This window comes from Rosa chinensis, chromosome 6 (genome assembly GCF_002994745.2).
Source record: "Rosa chinensis cultivar Old Blush chromosome 6, RchiOBHm-V2, whole genome shotgun sequence".
Lineage (NCBI taxonomy): Eukaryota > Viridiplantae > Streptophyta > Magnoliopsida > Rosales > Rosaceae > Rosa > Rosa chinensis.
The window spans coordinates 64,157,941-64,184,018 of record NC_037093.1 but is presented as its reverse complement, the minus strand read 5'-3'; the positions used below and the strand labels follow the sequence as shown (position 1 = coordinate 64,184,018).

The following is a 26,078-nucleotide window of genomic DNA, read 5'->3' as shown; positions in this document are numbered from 1 at the left end:
TTCTGCTTGTGTCTTATATAAAAATGGTGGTAAAATTTCTAACATTAAAGCTTTGCTCAACATACACATAATATTCTCAAAGCATAAAAAAGAACACTAAAATTTTAGAAAAAGAAAATAAATAACCTGACATAATTTTATCAGCCATTGCCGACTTTAGTGGTGGCCAACATTGGCTTCAAATTGAAGGGTTAAAGCAAAATTTGAATGAAAATTAATAACTCTGTATAGATTCACCCAAAGCTTGAACCAAATCGCACCTCTGACATTACTATCATTTTAAGAAAGTTGACATGAGATTGTCAACATAAGTCCCATCTCAATGCAGGGTAAAATCACACACACTATTAGGTATAGAAAAGAAGTTCTGGCATGAAGGAAAAAAAAAAAAAAACCACCCACCGTTTGGCTAATCTACCCGAACTTAAGAGCCACAAGGGCAAAGCAGTAGCAAAAAAAAAGAGAACCATGCCATATAGGACAACAACAAATACAAAAGAAACAGAAAACCTAGCGAGAAAAACAAAGAAGAAGAAACATACGCAGCAAACAAGCGACGACAATAGCAATAACCGCAATAATATGCAGGACTATGATCGAACCGTAAAAGCATTAGGCATATACATTATTTGGCTTTGTTTTAGGAGTTGATGATAATATTAGGGTTCCAAGCATCACAATTGAAAAAAAAAAAAAAATCAAATTCAACAACAACAATGAACATGTTAGGTATTAGAGGTTGATATCACAAAATAATAGAGAAAAGAAAAAAGAAATCATGAAAGAGAGATGATGGAGGACCAACCTTGAACGCGCAGAGAGAAGAACTTTGACAGACTTTTCCACGCTCAAAATCTTTGCTCTGGTGGCTGGAAAAATATTGGAATTTGGTATTTATACTTAACACTACAAAGTCCATGATTTTCCATGATTTTCTAATTCCGTATGTATGAATGATATTTTGAATACCCCTAAACTTCTATTCATTTTTAAAAGTCCTAATTGAATACCCCTAGACTTTGGTGGAATTCATAAAGATTTTTTAAAATCCTAATTGAATACACCCAGACTTTTATGGACTGTTAAAAGTCTCTATTGAATACACCCAGACTTTTAAATTCCATGGATTTCTTTAAAAGTGCCAGTAATTCCATATACAATACACCCCCCTCAAATGCACCTATTTTATCTCATAGATAATGAGAGTTTTTATTGGGACCTCTAAATCTGCTCATTTAACCTCACTCTATTATGAATTATTAAATGACATATATAACCTACTATAAAATGACTTAATTATACCCAAAAAATATTATATTTATTTTATGTAGACTTTCCAGTTTAAAAATATTAGATTGTATTCTTTATCTATTTTCATTTTCCAATTTCACTACATACTCATTAAAGTCATATATATTTAATAAGAATTAAAAATATGATTAAAATCATGTGACATAAAAATGTATGATATATATGTTGAACGCATATTGGTGAGGGAAAACAAAATAAATTCTCTTATGATTTATGACCTAAATTTAAGTCAATCCATTATATTTGCAAAAAAAAAAAAAAAACCTAAAAATATTTAAATAATTAATCATGTGGTACAAAAAATATAAAAAAATAAACATTAAAAAAAAGAATGATTTTTTTTTTTGAGAATAAAAACAAATGATTTCTTCATTTTTTTTTGTTTTTGCACAACTAAAATAGAAAAAAAAACATAATAGTTCATCGCATTTTCTTATTGATTAGACATTAATTTTTTAAACTCAAGTTTAATTAAGAAATGTATATCTAGTTAAGATTTATAGAGTGATTAAATCATTGAAATGACTAAATTTTTTATTTTAAAGATACTAATTTGTTTGCAAATTATATGAGTGAGGTTATTTGAGGAAGTTTAGTGACGTTTAGTGAGTAAATTTAGTATTTGAAAATTTGATAAGAGGTGTAAAAAGCATAGAGGTCAAGTGAGTAAATTTGGAGGTTCCAATAGAAAAACTCTATATAATTAATAATCTACTAACAATAACCCTTTGGCTCCATTAGATTATGACCACGGAAACAACGTTAATCAATTGAAATAAAGTAGTTGACCGACTCAATATCGTAACGAGATACTGTTACATTATTTTTGAAACCGAGTCATTCTTAAATCTTGCCGAACTAAACTCAAATACGCAATACGTTTTAGAGTCTAGGCCCAACCTTATGTTTTTTAGTTTTTTCTAAATTACAATAATTCCTTGTATTAGGAAACTAAGCACCGATGTGCAATCTATGTCTCTGTAGCGTCTCTGAAGTAGTACCGAAGGAAGATATCCGCTATCTCTACTATCTGAAATGTATAATGAGTGGGTCTATTTCTACGTACCATTGTGGGTACTACCACTACCTTTTTGTCTGTCTATGTCCTTAAATGACAGTGGAAGGATATGTAACGGTCTATTCTGGCTTGTGATGAATATACTATTTCGCCCAGTGGGCTTGATTCAAAAAAAATAAAAAATACTCAATACGTTTTGAGAATGCCCCAAATTAACAAATTAATTTATTTCATTATATTATAATTTTGAAGAATAATTTAGAAGAGTAAAATTGTAAAAAAAATTCACTTCGAGTTCACATAGAGGTACACTAGCCTCTTGGCATGCACTCCGTGCTTGCCAATTGGCTTTTATAAAACAAATTTAAAAATTTAAAATTTAAAGGAAATTAAACAAAAAGAAAAAAAAATTTGCAGGCAACAAAATACTAGGGTTTTTTTTCCCTTATTTTTTTGTTTGTAAGAAAATACTGATTTTGTTTATTTACTATTTTAGCCTTGTAATATCATTTTTATTTTTTAAACAATTCAATCAATAAAGGGCATAATAGGAGTTTCAAAAATTTAACCATCATTCCCAACAATTTGCTTTATATAATAGATTACATAAGGTTTTCAAAAAAAGAAAAAAAGAGTTACATTACATAAGTAGTTTAAAATGCCAAATAACCCAAAGCCATTTCTATATGCCGTCGAAGACAGTTTAATGGGAGTTGAATTCCGAGTCAAACCAGAGTTTTCTGGTAAGGTGATTGAGCTTTCGTTGAAGTTTTGCCAATTCAAATTTTACCAAAACAAACACCTTGGTCATTTTCAAGGAGTTGAAGACAGCAATCGAGTTTGTTTCTTTAATTTGACTTGCACGCATGCATGGTCAAACTTCCTAATAGTAACTAAGAATCTTGGACAAATATTATGTAGAAGGTTTCTAATGGCCTCGACCATCCATCCAAAAGGAAAAGTACAAGAATTCTTCACGTTAAAAATGGTTGGTAATGATATTTTTGAAATTAACTTTCTTCTTTAGTTAAGGCTATAAACAAATTGAAAGAAGCTTCTCAACAGTTACTGTATCATACTGTTTATCCCTACCCAATTTAAAGGCTCCAACGAAATTATAAAACTCACATTTTGGATAGTTCGAGTATCCAAACCTTCCAGAGTTCCACATTACATATTTGGTGGACTAAAATTATAACTCAACCAACATTTTGATTTTATAAATTAGTATATTTATTTGTTCAAACTCAATCTAGTATCACTTTCAAATCAAAAATATAATTAAACTTACTTGATAAGAATTACTTATGCAATGGAAACCAATAACTAATTCAATTGGTACGCAATGGAGGAATGCGATAGTGGACATAAAAGTCTGTCACGAAACTGAACACATATGAAAAAGAGATATGATCGAATAATTTATATCTCAAACCACATCCTACACACAATACACGACGTAATGTGTGCTACCACATAATTCACTACGTAATATTCTATATTCCAGATTTTTCAACAATTAGGCTATTTGTATTTCACGGTTAAAAAGTTTTCCAATACAATTAGTAAAAGATTAGAAAGTTGGTAAGATCGTGCAACCAAATTCTCGATTTAATACGATTATTAAACAAAAATTTCGAGCTGTGTGTCCTCGCTCACGAGTGATTAATAAAGTCTATAAACATGGAGCCGTAACTCTTCTGGTCTGGTCAACCCGTCATTTTTCTATAGTACCTCCTCACGAGATAAAGAATACTTGTGTACCCTTTCAAAAAAAAAAAAAAAATACTTATGTACCAAAAAAAGAAGGAAAAAGAGGTTCTTTCTAGTTGTCCCACAGTAATATTTTCTCCCCCGCGGGTCCCAGCCTTCCCATCTAGAAAATTGTGCAGAGTCCATCCCTAGAAATCTTCAATCCCGTCAGAGCCGTCCGATCTTTGACTCCTCTCTCCAAAACCCGCCCCGCCGGTCACCCGGTCACCTCTTCTCTCCCACTATATCAGACCCCTCACCCCCCACCACACACAGCCTTAACTCTCTCCTTCTCTCCTCCTCCTTCTTCAACCTAAAACCTCTCTCTATCTCCCCATGGTTTGTTGAGCTTCCTCGCCATTAAACGCAGCGTTTTTGACTTCAAATGGCGGTGGAGATGATGAGCTTTCCGAAGATGGAAGACCAAAAGGCCATCCAGGAGGCCGCGTCGCAAGGCTTGAAGAGCATGGAGCACCTGATTCGTTACCTCTCTCACCAGCAACTGTCTAACCAGCCCTCCTCTCGCGTGGACTGCACCGACCTCACAGACCACACCGTCTCCAAGTTCAAAAAGGTCATTTCCCTTCTGAACCGGACCGGCCACGCCCGGTTCAGGCGCGGACCGGTCGCCGCGGTTCCGGCTCACCATCATCATCATCATCAGTTCTCTTCTTCTTCTTCTTCCACCTCTCTCCCCTTCCCTCCCTCCCAGACCCTGAGCTTGGCTCCGGCACCCGTCGCTTCCCCGGCGATTGCTCCTCCGGCTCCGGTCAAAGCTCCGGAGACTAATTTTGCTCATTCCATGACGCTTGACTTCACCAGGCCTAATGCGCTGGCCTCAAACCCTAAGTGCACCGACATCGAGTTCAGCGTCTCGTCCAGCTCGTCGTTCATGTCGTCGGCCATCACCGGAGACAACAGCGTCTCCAACGGCAAGCTCGGTCTGTTCATTGCCCCCAATCCGGCCCCTGCCGTCTCCGGCGCCAAGCCTCCGCTCTCCGCCGCGCCGTTTAAGAAGCGGTGCCACGAGCACGACCACTCCGACGATGTCTCCTGCAAGTTATCCGGATCCGGATCCGCTTCCGGGTCGGGCAAGTGCCATTGCTCCAAGAGAAGGTAACGCAACACTGACCCGATCGAGTTCCTTTTTTTTTTTTTTTTTTTCGCTTTTGAATTTCGGATACGAGTTGAATCGTCCGAGTCATCTCGGTGGACCCGTCCGAGTTTATAGTCAACGCGTTAGGTCGGAGGGGCCCATGAATGGGCAAGGCACGCGTTGACGCGAACATGAGAAGATGCCCTTGCTGAAATGTCGGACTTTGAAATTGTACATTTTTGTTTTTTTCCCTACGCGTGGGTTAAAAAAGACTTTGATTTGATTAACTTTTGACCGACGACTTCGATTCCCCAAGATTTTTTTTATCCTTTTTTTAATAAAATTATTTCCTTTTGTTTTTTTTTTTTTATTACAGGAAAAATCGGGTGAAGAAAACAATCCGAGTCCCGGCGATTAGTTCAAAGATTGCCGATATTCCGCCGGACGAGTACTCCTGGAGAAAGTACGGCCAGAAGCCGATCAAAGGCTCACCTTACCCAAGGTACTTTACCCAATTCATATAATTTCAAAATAACTTGGAAACTATTTTTGTGACGAAAATCACAAATATATTTGTGATTTTGTTTTTGTAGGGGTTATTACAAGTGTAGTACAGTGAGGGGGTGTCCGGCGAGAAAACACGTGGAGCGAGCACCGGATGATCCGGCGATGCTGATTGTAACGTACGAGGGGGAGCATCGACACGCTCCGGATAATATGAGCGGCGGAGTTGGGATGGTATTCGAGTCAACGTGATAGGGAAAGTGGGTGGAGGAAGAGGGTTCTTGCTTTGTTTTGTGTTAAAGGTTGAAGCAGTTGAGAGGGAGAAAGGATGGATGTAAATTTTTTTTTTTTTTTTTTTAATTAATTAATTAGGATAATGGGGCAGAATCTCAATCTGTCATCAATCAAATTAAAATTTAATTCTACTCTTTCGTTTCTTGATTTGCCACTTGTGAGTTGTGATTGTTTAGAGGTGAAGAAAGAGAGGGGCATCCAATGTGCATCGAAAGTCAAAATATTATAAAAGAAATTAGGGAGGGGAATCATGATGACTTGGAGATAAAGATTAGGGGTCAATTTGTTTATAATTTTGATTACTTAATTGAAATGAATTGGTGACAGTTGGGTGGAACTGGAATGTTGATGTTATTAAAAGTCAAAAGAAGGCTCCTCTGCCTTGGTGGTGGGGCATTAGACATTAGACACTGGCTATTAGGTGTCTGATTGAATAAAGATTCTACATTTTGTCGTGAAAGAATTTGTAACCCAGAGATATGTGGATTGAACCCAGAGATTTTAGAAAGTCCATCTCCATCATAGTGCGCGACTAATTGAACTGCATCCCAAGTTTGGTACGGTAATCATTTTGTTTTCTGTCTGTATGTCTAGGGGATCCCTCGTATGGCAGAATCATTTTTTAATAAATTTTGGGGAGTTATCGACCTGGGCACATAAAAAATTCTCAGTGTCGAGAGAGATCTGAGATTCCAAAGGTATGGAAAACGGAGGAGATGCTCATGCCTTGGCATAAGTGGAAGGGAAGGCTAATTTGTTCTTCTTCCTTCTTATAGGTCGATTCAGCAAAAGAGACTGAATTAACTCCTAGGCGAAATAAAATTCTTTCAAAAGTGGAAGCTCTGAAGGAGTACACAAAGACCTCTAGGTGAGACATAACTTTTCTAAAATCAACCCGTCTTCTTAGTAAAAAAAGAAAAGTACGGCTTTCCACGTAGGTGGAATAGCCGCTTTATTGAGCACGGTTCAGTATGCCTTAGTAAAAGATCGAAAAAAATGCATTGGATGGATGCCCGGGCATTGAGAAGGACCTTAAATCGGTCTGCTATTCTTACCTTCCACCAATTAGCCAATTACGCTATCCTTGCCTTTCAACCAACCCCTTCGATTCCGCTTCTGTCCGTCTCTCGCCTTATGCTTTACTTGACTAAACCCCACTGACAGCTTTAGGGCCGATGTGCATTAGAACATGGAAAAAAGCATTTTCGTTCACCTCATAAAAGATTATGACGCGTGTCGTTGTGATCGTAGTATGATTAGTCTGATAGTGTCATAGCACATACACTCCTGCAAGAAAGTGGAATTGGTAGGGCTAAGGTCACTATGATCGGTCTTTCTGGATCAGAGTTAGTGGGCTTGCCTCTTTCTTTCTTTGGTGTACCATTCTTAAAATTTATGAGAATACCAATGAATAAATTTCTATACAGTGAGGATTCTATACATTAAGGACAAAAAGGATAGAACAACTTTTATGAAATTACAAAAATTGCCACCCATATATCACGATACAGCTCACTCTAGCCCATATCTCTTTCAAATCCATTTCTCCCCAAAATCAAAACCTTGCTTCCATTTCGGTGGCTAAGCAACAAATCAAGGCTTCGGTAGTGAAGCAACCGGCGAAGCAACAAATCGAGGCTCTGGTGGCGAAGCAACCGGCGAAGCACCAAATCGAGGCTCCGGTGGCGAACCAGCCGGCCAAGCGAGGCGGCGAGCTAGGGCGCGACTCCGGTTTTGTATTAAGGGTCAGTAGCTTTGAACTGGTTTGATATGTTCTTTCTGTGAGAAAGTGACCGAAATTTGTTTTAGTTTCATAATTTACAAAGAATTTCATGCCTGGTGAGTGGTGATTATGTTCACTATTGAAATTTTTGGTTTCATATTAAAGTTCTGGAGCTCAATCGGGATTGCTAGCTAATTGTTGATACAATCAGAAAGTGGTTGATGTATTTTTGTTAAAAGATGTGTTCAAATTTTAAGGGCAGTGAGGTTTTGACAGATTGGGGTTAGTTGTTGGGTTTTGTGCATGTAAACCGTTGTGTTCGATGGTTATCACATTTGGAAGTTCGTTTTTGAATTTGTTTCTTTTTGTGAATTTGTTTCGTTAGTCAATTAGTCATAATTTCTAATTTCTGCAAGGTCAATACCTGGTGTTACATCTGAGGAGCTAAAACTACAGATCAAGCTGGGTATCCAAAGGATGCAATATCTATTGTTTTTGTGGAATCAATGTCTATAGTCCTGCTGTGGAATCATAGTTTTAGACTTGTGCTTTTGTATTGAGGGTTAGTAGCTTTGGTTTTGTGTTTGTTAGTTTCTTATGGGATTGATACTACTGAGGGTCAGTACTCATATTTGCATTTATCATATACATAAATTAATCGAAGTAGCATACATGGAAAATTTACATTTACTTTTTCTACCTGTTTAACTTGGTAGATAATGCGATCTCTGAAATATATTTATTGTTGAGTGCTACTGAGGATCAATACACTACTGAGGGTCAGTGCTACCATTAGAAATCAGTTGAGGTTATTTTGTAATTTCTCACTAACAGAACAATTCAAAAAATTAGTAGGAAAATGGCCGCACGGGATATGGGCCTTGCGCACCGCAAGGGAAATATAAAAAAAAAAAAGGCCTGTTAATGGTAAATATTGGATAAAAAGTCTAGTTAGTGGTAATTTACTATTCTTTTAGAGCAAAAAGCAAAAGTTTTGTTTAAAAATCCAGTTTACCAAACACTTATGGCACGTTTACTTACTTGGAATGGAAAATAATCATGAATCGGAGACAAGTGGAATGGGAGAAGAAAGGAATCGGTATTGATTCCGGAGGAATGATTCCTAAACCCATCTCCCCCCTTCGTAATCGAATTCCTGAGTATTCAGGAATCTATTCCTGATAAGGAGGTGGGACCTACATCCATTCCGATTCATTCTTGTGTTAGTAAACGCAAGAATTCTTTTATCCGGAATCATTCCGATTCCTTTATGTGTTAGTAAACGCATGAATGTTTTTACCCTGTAATCATTCTTTTTCCTTCCAAGTAAGTAAACGTGCCCTTAACTGCTTTACTTAACAATCACTTATTCTCATATTACAACATTAGTTAACTTGTCTTACAAGCACATTCATACCAAACTGGTCCTATAAAAGCTTAATACAACTAGTTGTCATCAAACTCCAAACAAAGAAGAAATAAAATTGCCTCAAATGGCTTTTGAATTTACAGAATATTGAGGGTTGACTTGTTTTATGTAACTTCACGAGGGATAGGACGAGACGGTGGGTTGGACATATAAAAAGAATAGAGATGACAAACCTCATTTCCTAGTTTAGAATTGGAAATAAACAATGGGCTCAGTAGTTGAAAGTTGTTAATGAGTCTAGGCCATACTTATTGCTGGACCACTAAACAGAACCTAAGGGCAACTCCAACCATAGGCACCATTTGGGGGTGCTATTCTCATTTTAGCACCCCCTTGTTGCACTATTCATATAGGACTCAATTCTCATCTCCAACCATAGGCACCATTTGGGGGTGCTATTTTCACTATTCTTGACTAAAATATAATATGAGTATAATTTTGATGAATATTATATTAAAAATATGTTAATTTAATTAAATAAGGTTAAAAAATAATTTAACATTTCATCATAATATTTAAAAATTATTCTTATTATTTAATGAATTTAAAAAAATATTTTAATTTTTTTTTTGTCGGCATATACGACAAAAGTGTCGGCACATACGAATAAAAATCTAACTATTTAGATCATAATAGTTAAAAATTATTCTTATTATTTAAAAATTTTAAATTTTTTTTTTGTCGGCATATACGACAAAAGTGTCGGCACATACGAATAAAAATCTAACTATTTAGATCATAATAGTTAAAAAATATTCTTATTATTTAAAAATTTTAATTTTTTATTTTGTGTCGGCATATACAACAAAAGTGTCGGCACATACGACAGAATCTAACTATTTAGAAGATATTTTGATGTTTTGTGTCGGCATATATGCCAAACAGCCGAATTTCGATGTGATTTCAGCGCCACGTGTCAATCTGTAATTGGTTGTCCAAATTACGGTTGATTCTTTGTCCGCCACGTGTCATATCTTATCTAATTATATGAACTCAAACCGTCCATAAATATGGGGTCATTGTCATTCTCATCTCTCACAAATTCACAAACACTTCTCATACCCAAATCACACAAATCTTTCTTTCTTTTCCGTTTTGATTTTGTCAAACCATTTCTGCAATGAATCGTTTGACGAAATGGTTGCAGAAAGATCAAGAAGAGGCCGTCACGAGAAGTCGTCGACGAGCCTTGATGATGTCTGCCGCTGCCTTGCAAATCCAAACTTTGGAAGATGAGGATTCACAATGGGGTGGTTCTTCAGAAGGTCGTACCTATAAGGCGAGGGATCGAGAGTTGATGGATCTTCGACTCAAAGCTCAATACTTCACGGATCCGTGCAGGTATGAACCAAACATATTTCGTAGGCGATATAGAATGCAACCTTGGGTCTTTGACAGGATGATGCGCGACGTGGCCAACTACGACCCATATTTTGTTCAAACAAGAGATGCTTGTGGGAGACTAAGCTTATCCACTGAACAAAAGCTGACATGCGCCATGAGAATGCTCGCGTATGGCATCACAGCTGATTTCTGCGATGATTACCTAGATATTGCGAAGACCACTGCCATTGAGATTTTTGAGCACTTCACAAAAGCAATCTGGAATGTGTACCATGAGACTTACCTCCGCCGACCAACACCGGCAGATTTACGAAGGCTGCTTGACAAAGCTGAAGAAAGGGGATTCCCGGGGATGGTCGGTAGTCTTGATTGTATGCACTGGCAGTGGAAAAATTGTCCCACGGGATGGGCAGGGCAGTATACTGGCTACAAAGGGAAACCGACAATCATCTTAGAGGCGGTGGCCTCCTACGATACTTGGATTTGGCATGCCTTCTTCGGACTTCCAGGTTCCCTGAATGATATTAACGTCCTTGGATGTTCACCGTTGTTCAATGCCCAATGCGTTGGTGAAACCCCTGAAGTGAGGTACCAGGTACGTAATAGGCATTATCATCAATGTTATTACCTAGTTGATGGCATATACCCTAAGTGGGGGTCATTTGTACAAGCAATCCGAAACCCGAGGTCGCCGCAGACACAACATTTCACAAGGATGCAGGAAGCATACAGAAAAGACGTGGAGAGAGCATTTGGTATTCTCCAAGCTCGTTGGGCAATCATAAGAGGACCAGCTCGTGGGTGGAGTAAGGAGAACCTTCAATACATCATGATGACGTGCATTATCTTGCACAATATGATTGTTGAAGATGAGCGTGATGAAGATGCAGCACAGCCATTTGATCCAGATGATATCCCAACCAGACCAAGGAAAGCAGAGATATATAAGAGACCAGAAATGGACACCGATGTTCATCGCAATCCGCAACAACTAAATCAATTCTTGCGTCGTTATAGGGAGGTTAGATGTCCAGTGATGAATAAAAACCTCCAAGACGATCTAGTCGATCACCTATGGTCCATGAAGTTACAAGCTGATCAGAACCAGCAGTGAGGAGTTTTTTTTTTTTTTGTGCTTTCAATAAGTAGTCATGTTGTCATGATAAGTGGTCATGGCTTACTTTAGTTGTGTGCTTTTAATTTGTGTTGTGTGCTTTTACTTTGTATTGTATGCTTTTAATTTGTGTGGTGTGCTTTATTATGGAAATAAAAGTTCAATGCTTTTTTTCAAAGATGAGATCTACTCAACAAAATAATTTTTATTATCATAATTTAAAACACAAACCATTCAAAGCAACTAACAATATTCATTACATCCAAGATGTCTGGCCAAGTGGATCATAAGTGGTCAAGCTTGTGTTGTCTCCTTCAGGGGGTGTAGGATCTTGAGATTGTTCCGGGATGCTTGAAGTTTGTGCCTCCTTATCAATTATTTGTTGTTGCTTCCTCTCCCAATAACTCCTCTTTCTTGGGGTGAAAATTGATGGATCCACCTGCATCGTGCGAGCATCCTCAGCGCGTTGCTCAATTAGTTGACCTTCCTCAAACTGTCTTTGCCTTTGTTGGTACTCGCGTTCTGTTTGTTCATAACATTTCTGCATTTGAACTCGAAGGCCATCCGCATCCTGCTTATTGCTTTTTTTCTTAGCTAGCTTCTGTGCTTTCTGTCCTTGAGGACGTGCCTTTCTTGATGACGGAAGCTCATCCTCAGTAGTGGGTGTTCCATCGTCATCCAAGTTGACATGATTAGGAACACTAAAGTAGGTGTTATCCATTGATGGCGTTTTCCCAAACTTTTCCGTATTTTTCAAGTATTGCCAACAATGGTCAAACAAAAAATCACAACCTTCGGAGTCGTAGTACGTTGATTTAACATTCATGAGCTACATATAATATTAAGTAAATAAAATATTAAAAAAATGACCTTGGCTTAGTATAAATCGATCAATAAAAATATAATCATTATTAAACATATTAAACATTATTAAACAACTACATATAATCATTATTAAACATATAATCATTATTAAACATATTTCAATATAATTACCTCGTCCTCCATATTTTCGCCGCTTCTTCGTTGAAAGTGTTCGACCTTGTTAAGAGCTTGGCGCCACTTCATACATGCCGGACTTATTTTCTTCCAACGAGCGTGGCAACTAGAATGTGTTCTATCCATGCAACCGGCCGGTTTGTGAGCATTGTACTCCTCCGCCACACGACTCCACAATAAGTCCGACTTTTGATCTTTTCCAACGCAACCATCACCCCCAACGGTGATCCAAGCTTGGCAAAGAATAACTTCTTCATTGTGCCTCCAAGAATCCCCTCTTGGAGCCATTTTTTCCAAGACAAAAAAAAAAGGAAGATATATTTAAGAACAAGAAAATGGGTTAATGAATGAGAAATTGTGAAGGAGATGGAGGATATTTGGTGTGAGAAAATAGAAAAGAATGGGTTGGTATTTATAGAATTTCCTATATTTTACTGTTCCAACGGATATATTTTTTTCCCATAATTTTCTGGTTTTTTATTTTATTTTTCTGGAACAAAAATGAAATAATAACCATTCATTTAATAAGAGCCGTTGATAAGGTTTTTCCCCCCAAATCTGACCCATCAGATCTAAATAGATCCGTTCAGTGTAAAAAAAAAAAAAAAAAAAAAACCAACATCAGACCGTCCATTTTAAAAATGGAGCGATCTCAGCCGTGCAGAAATGGACCGTTGAGTGTGCCAACGGTCGGCAGCAGACACAATCCAGGTGCGGGGCCCACTGCAGCAGACGACCTGCATGTGACTTTTCCTCTCTCCAGCGCAAGTTGGCGCGTCTTCGTCCTCCCATGTGCTCCCTTCCGCGCGTGCTTCCTACCCGTGGCTTCCAGCGAGTCAGGCCGCCTATTGGGCTGGGTTATCAGAATGTGTGGTCCCGGCCAACAGTGCTGAGTCTTGGACTTGGATTTGTCTCAAATTTGAGACTAGAAATGAGGCCGAGTCCCATAATTATAGGACCAGATCCACCCAAAACACAAGGTTGGAGAACAAAAGTCTTATATTTGGGAAAATTTTGGTTTGGCACCCCATGGTTGGAGTTGCCCTAATTCGATCGGAAATAAGACTTTTATAAGACTAGTGAAGTTTACTGTTCTTTTGACCAAAAAACAAAGTTTACTTTTCTTTCGTCAAATGGGATGGGGCACCTGTTGAATTTGGGCTCAAAACTAAGTTCCAAGAGGATAGTCCCACAGTGAATCCAAATGAGGGGACTCCTGTCACTAGTGGAGCTTGACGATGCTCAATAGAGTATATTAAAACAATCTTGTGAACTATATTCGACACAACTAGCATTTCAGAGGAGTCCAATCCCTTGTCTATCTCAATTTCGCCTTTTTTTTTTTTTGGGTCTAAATTTCGCCTATTTATTTGGTTAGAGAATTAGAGGATCAAGAATAAGTACTCTCCAAATCACTTTGAGATTAAATGCGAAAAGGGAAAAATATTTCCCCCTTTTCGGACTTGTTTCACTCAAATTTCAATGGGCGTATTCAGCGAACAAAGCTTTGGTTTAAGAGTCTTGATGCAGCTCTTGAACTTGAAAGACAAGCTTGGGTGTTAAGAAACTGTCACATATTGTTCGAGCATTTGCTGAAGTCAGTACAGTTTCTGGTTTGATGATCTTTGCAAGGAGATAGAGACAGTGCATTCATGGTGAGTAGGCCAACTACCAGAATGAGACACTCATAAAAAACTCTGCAATTTGTTGAAGAGGGGATAAACAGAAAACCAATTTAACATTCATAAACAGCTTGGAGTTTCACTCTCATGGGTCCCCAAGAATGGAGAAATTTACAAGTCTAGAGGTAATTATTTTTACATTATGATCAGATGAAAAAAAGAAGAAGGGAGATTAATGTAATAATTTTTTTCCATTTGCAGAGAGAAACAGTAGAATATTCTTCATGTCTTTCTGCTTCAGAGTGGTACACTTTATCAATTATTCATTTACTTTTTCTATCTTTGTGCAGTGGAGGTCTTCGAGTTGGGGTGACAATTCAATTAGAATAGAACCAGATGAAGAGAAAATTCAATCAAAAATAACCAAATTACTTACAAAGAAGAAATTGTAATAAAATTTGGAACAAGCTTTTCTATTTTCAACTGTTCTAAGAGGAAAAATGTGTGTTAGTATTATTTACTTTTTTTTTTTTCATTTTTTTCTCTCTCTGTGATTACTAGCTTCACTGTATATTATATGTCAATCTCATGCAGAAGATGAAGGAACCACATCTTCCCATGTGAATATGATTTGTTTTTGGTATTTGTGAATACACAGGACTAGAAACAACAAATTTGGCCAAATGATGGTACAACCATGTTACACATTTCTATTTTATTTGGAATTGTTGTACTAACCTCTTGACTTTATAACAAAGTGCCCCAACAAAAGATAAACTTTCCTTACAACTTTACACAGTAAGGAGAGTATCACTTTCAACAGAAAAAAATAAAAAATAAAAAATCGTCAAATTCTAAACATACTTTGAGAAAGATACGTTATTATCTAGAAGAACAGTTTATAGTATACGAGCAAGTCAATGTCTACTTATCATAACAGTCTTTTAATTTTTCAAAACTCCCATAGTATACTCATTATAACTGTCCGTTTCACTCATTCTCCAGTCTAAACCCAACAACAAGGCAGCCACCTAAATTTGCTGACCAAAAATAAGTTCTGTTTCAAAACCAAAGATTTAAAATCAAGTATATTGGCTTCTACTTGTCATTGTGTGTAAAGTGATTCATTATTTGAAATTTCAACATCATAGAGTGGAGGCTGAAAGGTATAGACTAAAAAAAGAGCCTGTGAAGCAAAACCAAACAAAACAAAAATTAGAGGTTGGTTTTGCTGGCAAATCCTAAGAGACTAAAACCGGGTTTAATTACGAGAGAAAAGAGTTTGCGGTTTTTGCCTTACTGTCAACCACTTTGGCTCTTCCCGTCGGACACTGCGAAAAATAGCAACCTGTAAAGTGATTCTCTCAGACTCTGCTCTCATTCCCATTCACTAAATTAGGGTTTGTGTATCAACCTCTCTCTCTTTTTCTCTAAGCCCTCTGTGAATTTGAAGAACCAATCTGATTCAAACTCGGCCCTGGATCTCTCTTTTACTTGAAGTAAGTTTCTTTTCTTGCTTGTGTTGATTTTCTTTACTGGGAAGAAAAATCTGGTTTTGGGTTTAGTCGGTGTTGAATGAAGTTTTGGTCTTTTGTTTCTTTGCGTCTTGGGTTTTGTTAGTTGTGAAATTTGGTGAACACCCAGATGAGGTTTTTGTTAGTTGTGAAATTTGGTGAACACCCAGATGAGGTTTTGTTAGAAATTGGGAGAATCATGCTTTAGAGATGAATAAAGTTTGAAACTTTTGTTTGAATTTAGCTGCTTTACTCTTTTTTTTTTTTTTGCTCCCAATTTGAGTAAGGCTTGGAGTTTTAGAGATTTGATAATTGGGGTTTTTGGTTTGATTAGGATTTGAATGGCGCATTCGGTGACTGACAAGAGTATTCAGAATTTGATATCTGCAAGCAAGTCATTGAGGCTGAACTTACAGAAATCACAGGGGTTGGGGTTGGCTTTAGAGAAGGCAGGGTCCAGATTTGAAGAGATTAACCAGAGATTACCGTCTCTTGAAGCTGCGGTTCGGCCCATTCGGGCTGAGAAGGAGGCCCTTGCTGCTGTTGGAGGTCACATTAATCGCGCTGTTGGCCCTGCCGCAGCTGTGCTTAAAGTGTTTGATGCTGTTCATGGGCTTGAAAAGTCGCTATTGTCGGATCCGAGGAGTGATCTTCCGGGTTACTTATCGGTGTTGAAGCGTCTGGAAGAGGCTTTGAGGTTTCTGGGTAACAATTGTGGGTTGGCGATTGAGTGGTTGGAGGGTATAGTAGAGTACTTGGAGGATAATGCGGTTGCAGATGAGCGGTATCTTTCGAATCTGAAGAAGTCGTTGAAAAGTCTCGGAGAATTGCAGAGTGATGAGGGAAAGGCTTATCTTGATGGGGGGCTTTTGGAGGCTGCGTTGGACAAGTTAGAAAATGAGTTCCGGCGACTCCTTACAGAACATAGTGTGCCACTTCCAATGTCGTCGTCGTCATCACTGGGAGAACAAGCCTGCATTGCGCCATCACCATTACCTGTTATGGTAATCCAGAAGTTGCAAGCTATTATTGGAAGAATGATTTCTAATAATAGACTTGAGAAGTGTATATCTATTTATGTTGAAGTTCGAAGTTCAAATGTAAGGGCAAGTTTACAAGCTCTGAATTTGGATTACCTTGAGATATCAATTGCGGAGTTTAATGATGTGCAAAGCATAGAGGGGTATATAGCCCAGTGGGGAAGGCATTTGGAGTTTGCAGTGAAACACTTGTTTGAGGCTGAGTATAAGCTGTGCAATGATGTCTTTGAAAGGATTGGATTGGATGTGTGGATGGGTTGTTTTGCGAAGATTGCAGCTCAGGCTGGTATCCTTGCATTCCTACAATTTGGGAAGACTGTTACAGACAGCAAGAAAGATCCGATAAAGCTTTTGAAGTTGTTGGATATATTTGCATCTCTGAACAAGTTGAGACTTGATTTCAACCGGCTTTTTGGGGGAGGAGCATGTGTTGAAATCCAAAACCTGACAAGGGACCTTATTAAGAGTGTCATTGATGGAGCCGCTGAAATTTTTTGGGAACTTCTTCTTCAGGTGAAGTTGCAAAGGCAGAACCCACCTCCTCCAGATGGGAGTGTTCCAAAGTTGGTTAGTTTCATCACTGATTATTGTAATAAACTGCTTGGGGATGATTATAAGCCAATCTTAACTCAAGTTCTGATTATCCATCGAAGTTGGAAGCATGAAAAGTTTCAAGAGAAACTCCTTATTAATGAGGTGCTGGAAATTGCTAAAGCGATTGAGCAAAACTTGGAGGCTTGGATTAAGGCATATAGCGATCCCTCAAAGGTTGATTTCAATCTCTCCTTGGGGCACTTTTTTGCAATGAACAACCACTGGCATCTGTACAGGAGCCTAAAAGGAACTAAGCTGGGAGCTCTTCTGGGGGATCGCTGGTTAAGAGAACATGAAGAGTCCAAGGGCTATTATGCCGAGTTATTCTTGAGAGAGAGCTGGGGGAAACTTCCTAGTCATCTAAGTAGAGAGGGTCTAATTCTCTTCTCAGGTGGTCGTGCGACTGCCCGTGATCTTGTCAAGAAGAGACTGAAAACTTTCAATGAAGCCTTTGATGAAATGTATAAGCGGCAGTCAAATTGGATAGTGTCAGATAAAGATTTAAGGGAGAAGACATGCCAGCTGATAGTACAGGCAGTAGTGCCTGTTTACAGAAGCTACATGCAGAATTATGGCCCCTTGGTTGAGCAAGATGCGAGTTCAAGCAAGTATGCAAAGTATTCAGTGCAGACTTTGGAGAAAATGCTCATGTCTCTCTTTCAGCCAAAGCCTCTGAGATATGGCAGTTTCAAAGGTAGGCAGCTGAGTGGAAACTTCAACAATGGAGTAAAAGATCTTCGACGTACTACCTCTGCAGCTGTATGATTATCCAACTATATTGTTTGTTGTGGAATCCTCGGCAGGACTATCCTTCCTTCCAGATGGTTAGCCTTCATCTTGTACATAATGACCTCCTCAGTGCCTGAAACTAAATCTTGCTATCCTATTGCCCGAGAATTCTCCAACATGTGGAGACCTTGTAAGTCATCTGAATCTGATGAACCTGTTTGCACTGCCTGGTGGAGTTCTAGACCCCCATACTCAATGATGAACAAAATAACACCATCCCTTTTGGATCCCAGCGTAGATAATATTCAGGTATAGCCATCCGTTCTCTCTGTCCTTGGAATTATTAGTTGGGTTACCGAGGTTAGGCAGCGGTACAATTCTTTGATATAAAGTGCATCAAAAAGTCTAGCTGTGATCAAGTTATATTTACTATTTATCTGGAGAAGGTTATAACCCAGTCACCTTCATGAGGTGCTTGTTTTTTGTACTATGAAATGAACTTTGTTGAAAGCTTGAAATTGTATAACAGCCTTGTTCTACTGGAATATTGTTAACAATAAAGTTTCTACCCCTCGTTTCAAAATGGGACCTGTTTAGTGTTTACTTTGGCTTTCTAGTAATTTCTAGCCGGAGACTTTTTGTTTTACTTTTCTGCCTTGTATTCTTTATTATGAAAGCATTGGCCAAAAATGAAACAAGTCTTGAAAGAAATGAGTCTACTCGTTCATTGATTTTACCATCGGATGTGCAAGGATTTTTAGTTGTATCAGAACCCTCGAATATATCGTTAATAACCCACTTTTGATCCCAAAATTTAACTTCACTTTCCGTCAGCAAATATATTTGGTCTTCTGTTGGACCTTAAGCCTTGTCAAATACTCAAAATTGACGGAAAAATTCTTCATTTTGTTAAAAAAAACAAAAGATATCCTTTTCTTATCGAAATGGACTTTTCAAACCACCTAGTATGGTAAGGTTGGTCACGTGGCCTAGCATAAAATCTCATGTCTAGCGTTTGAGTCCCAACTCTCATCAGCTTATGGCCAGTAAATTTGAGAGGCATTTGAGTTCGTGTATCTGCGACGGAGAATTAGATACTCTTGAAGACCTCAGTTTGAATACTAACTGAATGAGCATGTTACTAATTACCGAGATTCTAAAGTGTCTTGCTACCTTACTCCCACTTAAAAAAAGACTTTTTAGATTTTATTGATATAGAACATGATCGGATGTAAGAACCATCCCCTGGCCCAACACTTAAACGACCACGTTTCGGTTTGCTCAGTCCCGCTATTATTCGGTTCTCGGTAGCAGTGGATCTCACTCTGCTGCTCACCGCCCTCCTCGCTCTTCAACTTCTACTGTTTACCTTTCTGTAAAAGCTTCGAATTTGTTCAGGTATTGAGTTCTCTCACATAATATATATAAAATTTTCTTTTCCAAGTGAAATCCCCTAATATATGAAGGAGTGAAAAAGTGCTTTCGCTGTTGTGGAATAAGAAGCTTTCGTGTGTGTGTGTGTAGATATATATGATTTTCATTTGGATTCATTTTCTTATGCTCATTACAAGTTATATGTTGTTCTTAGTGAAATAGCTTAGATTTGTAACAGTAGCAATGGCCTTAAGGAATTACCCGAAGATGTTATAGAGAATAACATCCTGACCAGGCTGCCGGTCAAATCCTTAATCCGATTCACCTGCGTTTCGAAACGGTGGCGTTATGTTATACTATACAGCCCCAAATTTGCCAAATCCCAATATAGATCAGCTTCTGACCACAAATCCATCACACACGGAATCCTCGTCTCCAGCAACGGCTCTCCTCAACTCAACTCCCTAGACTTGGAGTCACCGTGGTTCGGACATGATTCCTCTGCTAGGAAGCTGCATTTCCCATTCGAGAAGCAACTGGTATGCTGCTGCAACCTGCTGGCCTCCTCTAATGGTTTGGTGTTTGTAGCATTGGATGAGAGGTTTAACATCTGGAACCCGTCGACTCGATTCTTCATGATCAAGAAACTGCCTGACATTGGTGCTGGTTATTTGTCGGCCACTGACAACTACAAGGTTCTGGCAGGCTACATGCTTGGCAAGAGGAGGGGGAGGATAATGGCGAGGTGGTCCACAATTTCTCATTGAGAGCACACATTTGGAGAATGATTGACATTCATAACCTCGGGAGCGATGTTTTTCCTACTCTTCATGGGACTCTTTCGAACGAGGCACTTCATTGGCTAGTGGCTACATGGATACAGCAATTCCAGATATGATGGATATGATCATCTGGTTGCTTTTGATTTTGGCTAAGGAGGAGTTCCGGATAATGCAACTGCCGAATTTTGATGAAGTGTTGGAAAATTTAATATTTGTTTTAGACAAACTGAATTTGAGAGATAATCGCTATGTATTCTCATTGATAATAGGGGCCTCTTTATATAGATGATTACAATGCATAGAATCTCAATCATACAAGGAAAGTAATTCTACATTGATTAGGATTCTAGATCCTTCTAATTAAATCCTATTACCACTAGGTCAAGTAACCTAGAGTTTGAGCTAAACACAAATTAGGTTTTCCTTGAACACTCCCCCTTGTGTTGCCCAAACGCGGTGCTTCTCTCGTTGCCTCGTTAAAAACCTTGCCGAGTAACAAAAACCCAGTGGGACAAAAATAACCTCGGTCGAAGGGGAAAAAGAGCACAACACACCCTTCACGTTTCTAGGTGAACATGTAGACATCTCCCCCTGATGTCTACACTTCCCCCTGATGACTACGATCATGGGAGTTCAGATAATTTCCGCAAGCCAATTCTTGCCACATGTTTCTCGAACGTGGATTTGGGCAATGACTTAGTAAACAAGTCTGCCTCATTGTCCTCAGATCGAACCTAATTCACTTTGATCTCGAGGAGAGCCTGTTGTTGCTGATTATGCTTGGTTTTGTCGCTTTTGATGTAACCTTGCCTCATTTGTTCAAAACAAGTAGCATTATCCTAAATGCTCGTAGGCTCATCTGTGGTAGACTTCAAACCACAATTGCTTCTAACATGCGTAATTATGGATCCAATCCATATACATTCACGAACCACTTCGTGAAGAGCAATGATCTCTGCATTGTTCGAAGATATAGCGACAGTCTATTCTGTAGACCCCCAAGATATCATGGTCTTTTCTCATAGTGAACACTTAAACGGATTGGGAATGACCTTTGTGTGAGTCAGAGAGATACCCAACATCAGCAAAACCTTCCAAAACACATGTCGTTTTGGGATGGGGATAGTGGACGCAGGCCAGTGTTGGCGGCGTACCTGGTGTGTGATGGGTCCGAATCCATCATCTCTTTGTAGGGATAGAACAAGCCCATATCACTCATACATCTCAAGTATCGAAAGATATCTTTTACACCAATCCAATGGCGTCGCGTTGGCGCAGAGCTATATCTAGCTAACAAGTTCACAACATATGAGATGTCTGGTCTTGTGCATTGGGATAAGTACAATAATGCGCCTATTGTACTAAGTAAGACACTTCTGCCTCTAGCACATCTTCGTCATCATCCTTTCGACGAAGGGGATCCTTTTCAGGATCAAGACTATGGACGATCATGGGGGTGCTTGAAAGCTTGACCTTGTCAAAATGCCTAAGCATCTATCGACACGATGCTCAAGTTCTAAACCGAGACATAATCGTGTTCTCCCAAAATCCTTTCATCTCAAACTCGGATTTCAAGTGTTCAGCGGTTTCCCTTAACTCTTTAAGGGCTTCTAATGAAGATCATGTCCAACATGAACCGCGATAGAATCCGAAACTTGTTATAGAAACGCGTGGGCATATCCCTTCCCAATCAAGTAGTCACTTTAGTGAGCGTTTCAATCTTATTGTAAACGCTCTCCGTGGTCTAGAGCCTCTTGACTTGGGTAAATGAAGTTCACCATGAACCTTCATGTATATTCCGTATCTAGATCCCCATAGAGATACGTAGTGACCACATTTGTAAGCTGCATGTTCAGTTATTCGGAAATTACCAAACTGACAAGGTAGTGGAGTGCAATGACATCCATTACGAGAGAATATGTCTCATTGTAGTCGATTCCAGGGCGTTTTGTGAGAAGCCTTGCGCCATAAGGTGAGATTACCATCTCTTTTTCTCACTACGCTTTCTAACGAAGACCCATTAGTCAACAGGTTCTATGTTAGGAGGTGTTGGCATTTCTAGCTCGAAAAAACTTCTTCTTCGTTAGAGAATCCATCTTAACCTGGATCGCATCTTTCCATTTAGGCCAAAACTCTCTACGTTGGCATTCATTCATCAACGGAGCGTGGTTCGATATCATCTGACTCAACGAACTCATGCGCAATGAAATACACAACTACATCATCAATTATGATGGAGTTTCTATCCCATGTCTCATGTACACTAGTGTAAGTTTCATAGAGCTCTATATTCTCAAGAATAGGTTCTGACGTTGAGGCGTCCCCCAACGATAACCATAACCTGGAAGATTCTCATGAGGCGGATTTTGAGTGTCGATGATTCAAGGATTGGTTTGTGCCAATGTATCCTTCGAACCCACGGGCCTCCCACGCATCCTAGCTGGGGCCATGGCCTGTAACGCCAGAGTGCCACTCTCTTTGGCATTGGCGTCATGCCTACCTCCATGTAGGATGGCGCTACGTCCTCTCGTAGGGACGTCCTTCCTTGCAGGCATGTTTGCAGCATATTTGTGTGATCTCGTCACTTTAATAGGGATCAAGATGAGACATAGTGGGGACAGACCACGGCAATTCCTGTCGTTCTTGTTGAACATTTGTGTTCTTATCTCCCCCGAACGACGGGAAGACTGTCTCATCAAAGTGACAACCTGCAAATCTAGCGGTAAAGAGATCGCCTGGCAAGGGCATTAAGTGGCGGACGATTGTTGGAGTCTCAAATCCAACGTAGTTTCCCATTCGTCTGTAAGGACCCATCATAGAGCGCTGTGGCGGCGCAATTGGCACATAAATGGCACACTCAAATATGCGTAAGTACGATACTTGTACCCAGTCACTAGCTGTAACGCAGAGGTATATTGAGTGGCGGTGGGTCGTAGACGAATTAGCATGGCTGCATGCGATATTGCATCACCCCAAGCGGATATAGGAAGATTGGTGCACATATCGTAGTCGTTTCCTCGAGACCATTTGGGTGTGTTCATGGGAATATAATGTCCAACATCAGTCCCAATGCAATAACCATCGAAAGTCTTCGATGTAAACTCTCTAGCATAGTCAAATCCAATTGACTGAATATGATGATTCGGGGAGTGAGCCAGTTGTCACATGATATGTGCTAGGAGTGTAGCATAAGCAGCATTACAAGTGGACAATGGCACAACACGTGACTAGTGTGTTTGCGTGTCAGCCAACATCATGAGATATTTAAACGTCCGCAAGTTGGTTGAATCAATCCACAAAATCCCTACGGATTCTTTGTAAGAACAGAGTGAGTAATGGCATATCCTTTGCATAGGACGGTCTCAGTCCTAATTTCCCTAAGGAAAAGGCTTAGTAAAACGAGCGAGAGGCCTTAGAAGCAACCATTGAGTATTTTGGTTAGGCCTGAGCGTTCGAAACGCTATGTGAAGCAAGTTGGTGATTACAATATCACCTAGGGCGTTATCACCATGATGGACGCCATCCATGGAGTCATGGATAGGGACTGCGCCAGCCTTAGGCTGGTGGTGGATGGAGGCAGTGCCCTAGGCAGCTGTGTCGGTCACACTTAGTCTAGAAATCAACTTTTGATTCATGCTTTGTTTCGCTCGAAAGAAATGATGTCCATATGAAGTCTTTTGTAGACGGATCATCATATCATGACTAGGATGATCTATCCTGTCGTGACAAAGCCAATATGTGTATAAATCCAAGAGATCTTCTCTCATAACTTTATTGGATTTAATAGCTCGAATAGTGACATAAAGTCCACTAGAGCGACACATAAACTTCTCTAAGATGCTCCTTTGTTCGCAATCATTAGAGGTATTGCAAAGGAACTCATTTCCGTTCTCTACATGCGTTGTCGCATGGAATCCGTTGGCTATTCATAGGTGTGATTTTCCCTATAAGCGTAGAGAGCTTTTGCGACAATAATCAAGGTGCCTTTTGGCGAGGGGAACTTGGGCTATTCCATGTCCTTGAATTAATATTGATGGCCCAGTCATCGTAGTCACAAAGTAATATGCTCAGAATCAAAATTGAGTCATAATGAAAAGAACTCGAAATTTTATTCATAAGCCAACGGAGTACATCATTGTTTCTATGATCAAAGAAAATCTAATCCAATAAAAAGTAATATGGTAATCGCCTACATCTCTTGGAAAATAAAAAGACTTAATCAAAATCGCCAGTTTCTGGGTCTTGATCCTTATAGTCTTCCACCCTTAGATCTAGATCGTCATCTTGATCTTCTTGTGCCATGTAATTTGCTTCCCTTGCTTCACGATACGTCTTGTATGCGTTTGCAACATTCTGGGGTGCGGTACATGATTTGGCCCAATGTTCAGTTGATCCACATCGAAAACAAACATCATTATGGTCAGACTCCTTAATCGAGGCGCCTTTGGGGTGCGATTTGGACGACCTATGCTCTTGGTGACGTTACCACCATGGTCGGAGGCTCCGCCTCTCTCTCTCTTCACACGTTGACCTCCACGGTTCTGTGTACGCCTCTCTTGGCGATTTCCTTCCTCTTTAGGCGAACATATGGACCAGAATGTCCAGAATTGTCCCTACTTTTAGGGTTTCGCTCCTTGCGTCCTCCGTTAGGGGCGCAACTATAGTTAGACTCCGGAATAGACTTAGTTCCCACGGGTCTAGCATTATAGTTCTTTACAAGAATGTTGTCGTGCTTTTCAGCTACGTTCATGGCTCCAATGAGCTCATGAAACCTTGTGATACGTCCTACATTTACATCAATCCGATAATTCTTTGAAATCATCAGTGCAGAGACGGGGAAGGTAGAGAGAGTTTTCTCGATCAACATCGTATCAGTTATGGCTTGGCCACAAAACTCCATCAGAGACTTGATACGAAGGGCTTCCGAGTTATAATCAAGCACAGACTTGAAATCACAAAAGCGGAGGCTATGCCATCGCACTTCTAAATCAGGAAGCAAGGAGTCACGAACGTTGCCAAATCGTTGCTCAAGTTCTACCCATAGCTTTCTTGGGTCTTCCTCATTGAGGTATTCATTTTGGAGCGCGTCATTCATGTGCCTTGTCATGAGAATTATGGCTTTAGCTTGTTTTGCTTCGAAAGCAGTAGCTTGCTAAATGAAGAGCACGTTCTGACCAGGCTCTTGGATGGCTCCCAGAAGTCCATCAGCCTTAAAATGTTGGCGCACATCTCGGACCCACCTTTGGTATCCTGCGCCAGTTGTCTCTAGTGGAACGAAGTTCAACTTGTTCAGGTTACTCATCCTGAAAAACAACACAAGATTAGGGTTAGTTTCGAAGCGAAAAGGCTACCACGAAAAACTATTAAATTTCTGAGCGTAGTAGCTTCCAAGAAATCAGGGATTTTCTGAGCGTAGTCGCTTCCAAGAAAATCCTATTCCAAAAGGGGTTTTGGATTAGATCGAAACAACGATGTATGTGGTCGATCGTTTTCTTCTCAACAAACTTTAAGTTTGGAGGACTCTACAAGCTCCAAACTTGGAGTGAGCACGAACCCCCACAGTTCGGCTTTTGGTCTCCCCTGTAAAGAAGAAAGGGGGTAGAAGAAGAGATGTTGGAAGTCCCCGAGAAAAGAAGAAGAAATTGAAAAAAAACTTCAAAAACGGGAACTTTTAGAAAAGTTTACCTTGAAAAGTTGCCGGAAATTTTGACCGAAAAGTTGGTTGGAAAAATGTCGCCTGAAAGTTATGGTAGCTGCCGGAAATGTTACTGTAGCTGCCCGAAAAGTGGCCGGAAAACTTCGTCGGAAAAGTGTTGACCGGCGTTGACTGACCGTTGAC

The 26,078-nt window shown here is 39.4% G+C and overlaps 3 protein-coding genes across 3 annotated transcripts; all 3 read left to right on the top strand.

Moving 5' to 3' along the window:
* The first annotated feature begins 4,349 nt into the window (after positions 1-4,349).
* Positions 4,350-6,129, top strand: LOC112172825 (probable WRKY transcription factor 17). The gene is made up of 3 exons (XM_024310315.2): positions 4,350-5,197; positions 5,554-5,679; positions 5,771-6,129. Exons 1-3 carry the CDS (start codon positions 4,467-4,469, stop codon positions 5,931-5,933), a joined length of 1,020 nt encoding a protein of 339 aa, XP_024166083.1. The 5' UTR covers positions 4,350-4,466; the 3' UTR covers positions 5,934-6,129.
* A 4,193-nt stretch (positions 6,130-10,322) lies between these two features.
* On the top strand, positions 10,323-11,585 carry LOC112171759 (putative nuclease HARBI1). Its single transcript, XM_024308892.1, has one exon. It carries the CDS (start codon positions 10,323-10,325, stop codon positions 11,583-11,585), a length of 1,263 nt encoding a protein of 420 aa, XP_024164660.1.
* Positions 11,586-15,344: 3,759 nt separating this feature from the next.
* Positions 15,345-18,666, top strand: LOC112170459 (exocyst complex component EXO70A1). Its single transcript, XM_024307753.2, has 2 exons — positions 15,345-15,705; positions 16,055-18,666. The coding sequence occupies exon 2, from the start codon at positions 16,062-16,064 to the stop codon at positions 18,117-18,119; it is 2,058 nt and encodes a 685-aa protein (XP_024163521.1). The 5' UTR covers positions 15,345-15,705; positions 16,055-16,061; the 3' UTR covers positions 18,120-18,666.
* The last annotated feature ends 7,412 nt before the right edge of the window (positions 18,667-26,078 follow it).

Excerpts from the sequence above, each read along its gene's own strand:
- LOC112171759 (XM_024308892.1), top strand. The coding sequence starts at position 10,323 with ATGTCTGCCGCTGCCTTGCAAATCCAAACTTTGGAAGATGAGGATTCA.
- LOC112172825 (XM_024310315.2), top strand. The coding sequence starts at position 4,467 with ATGGCGGTGGAGATGATGAGCTTTCCGAAGATGGAAGACCAAAAGGCC. Across the intron at positions 5,198-5,553 it reads TGCCATTGCTCCAAGAGAAG|GAAAAATCGGGTGAAGAAAA; the intron begins GTAACGCAACAC and ends TTTTTATTACAG. Across the intron at positions 5,680-5,770 it reads AAAGGCTCACCTTACCCAAG|GGGTTATTACAAGTGTAGTA; the intron begins GTACTTTACCCA and ends TTGTTTTTGTAG.
- LOC112170459 (XM_024307753.2), top strand. The coding sequence starts at position 16,062 with ATGGCGCATTCGGTGACTGACAAGAGTATTCAGAATTTGATATCTGCA.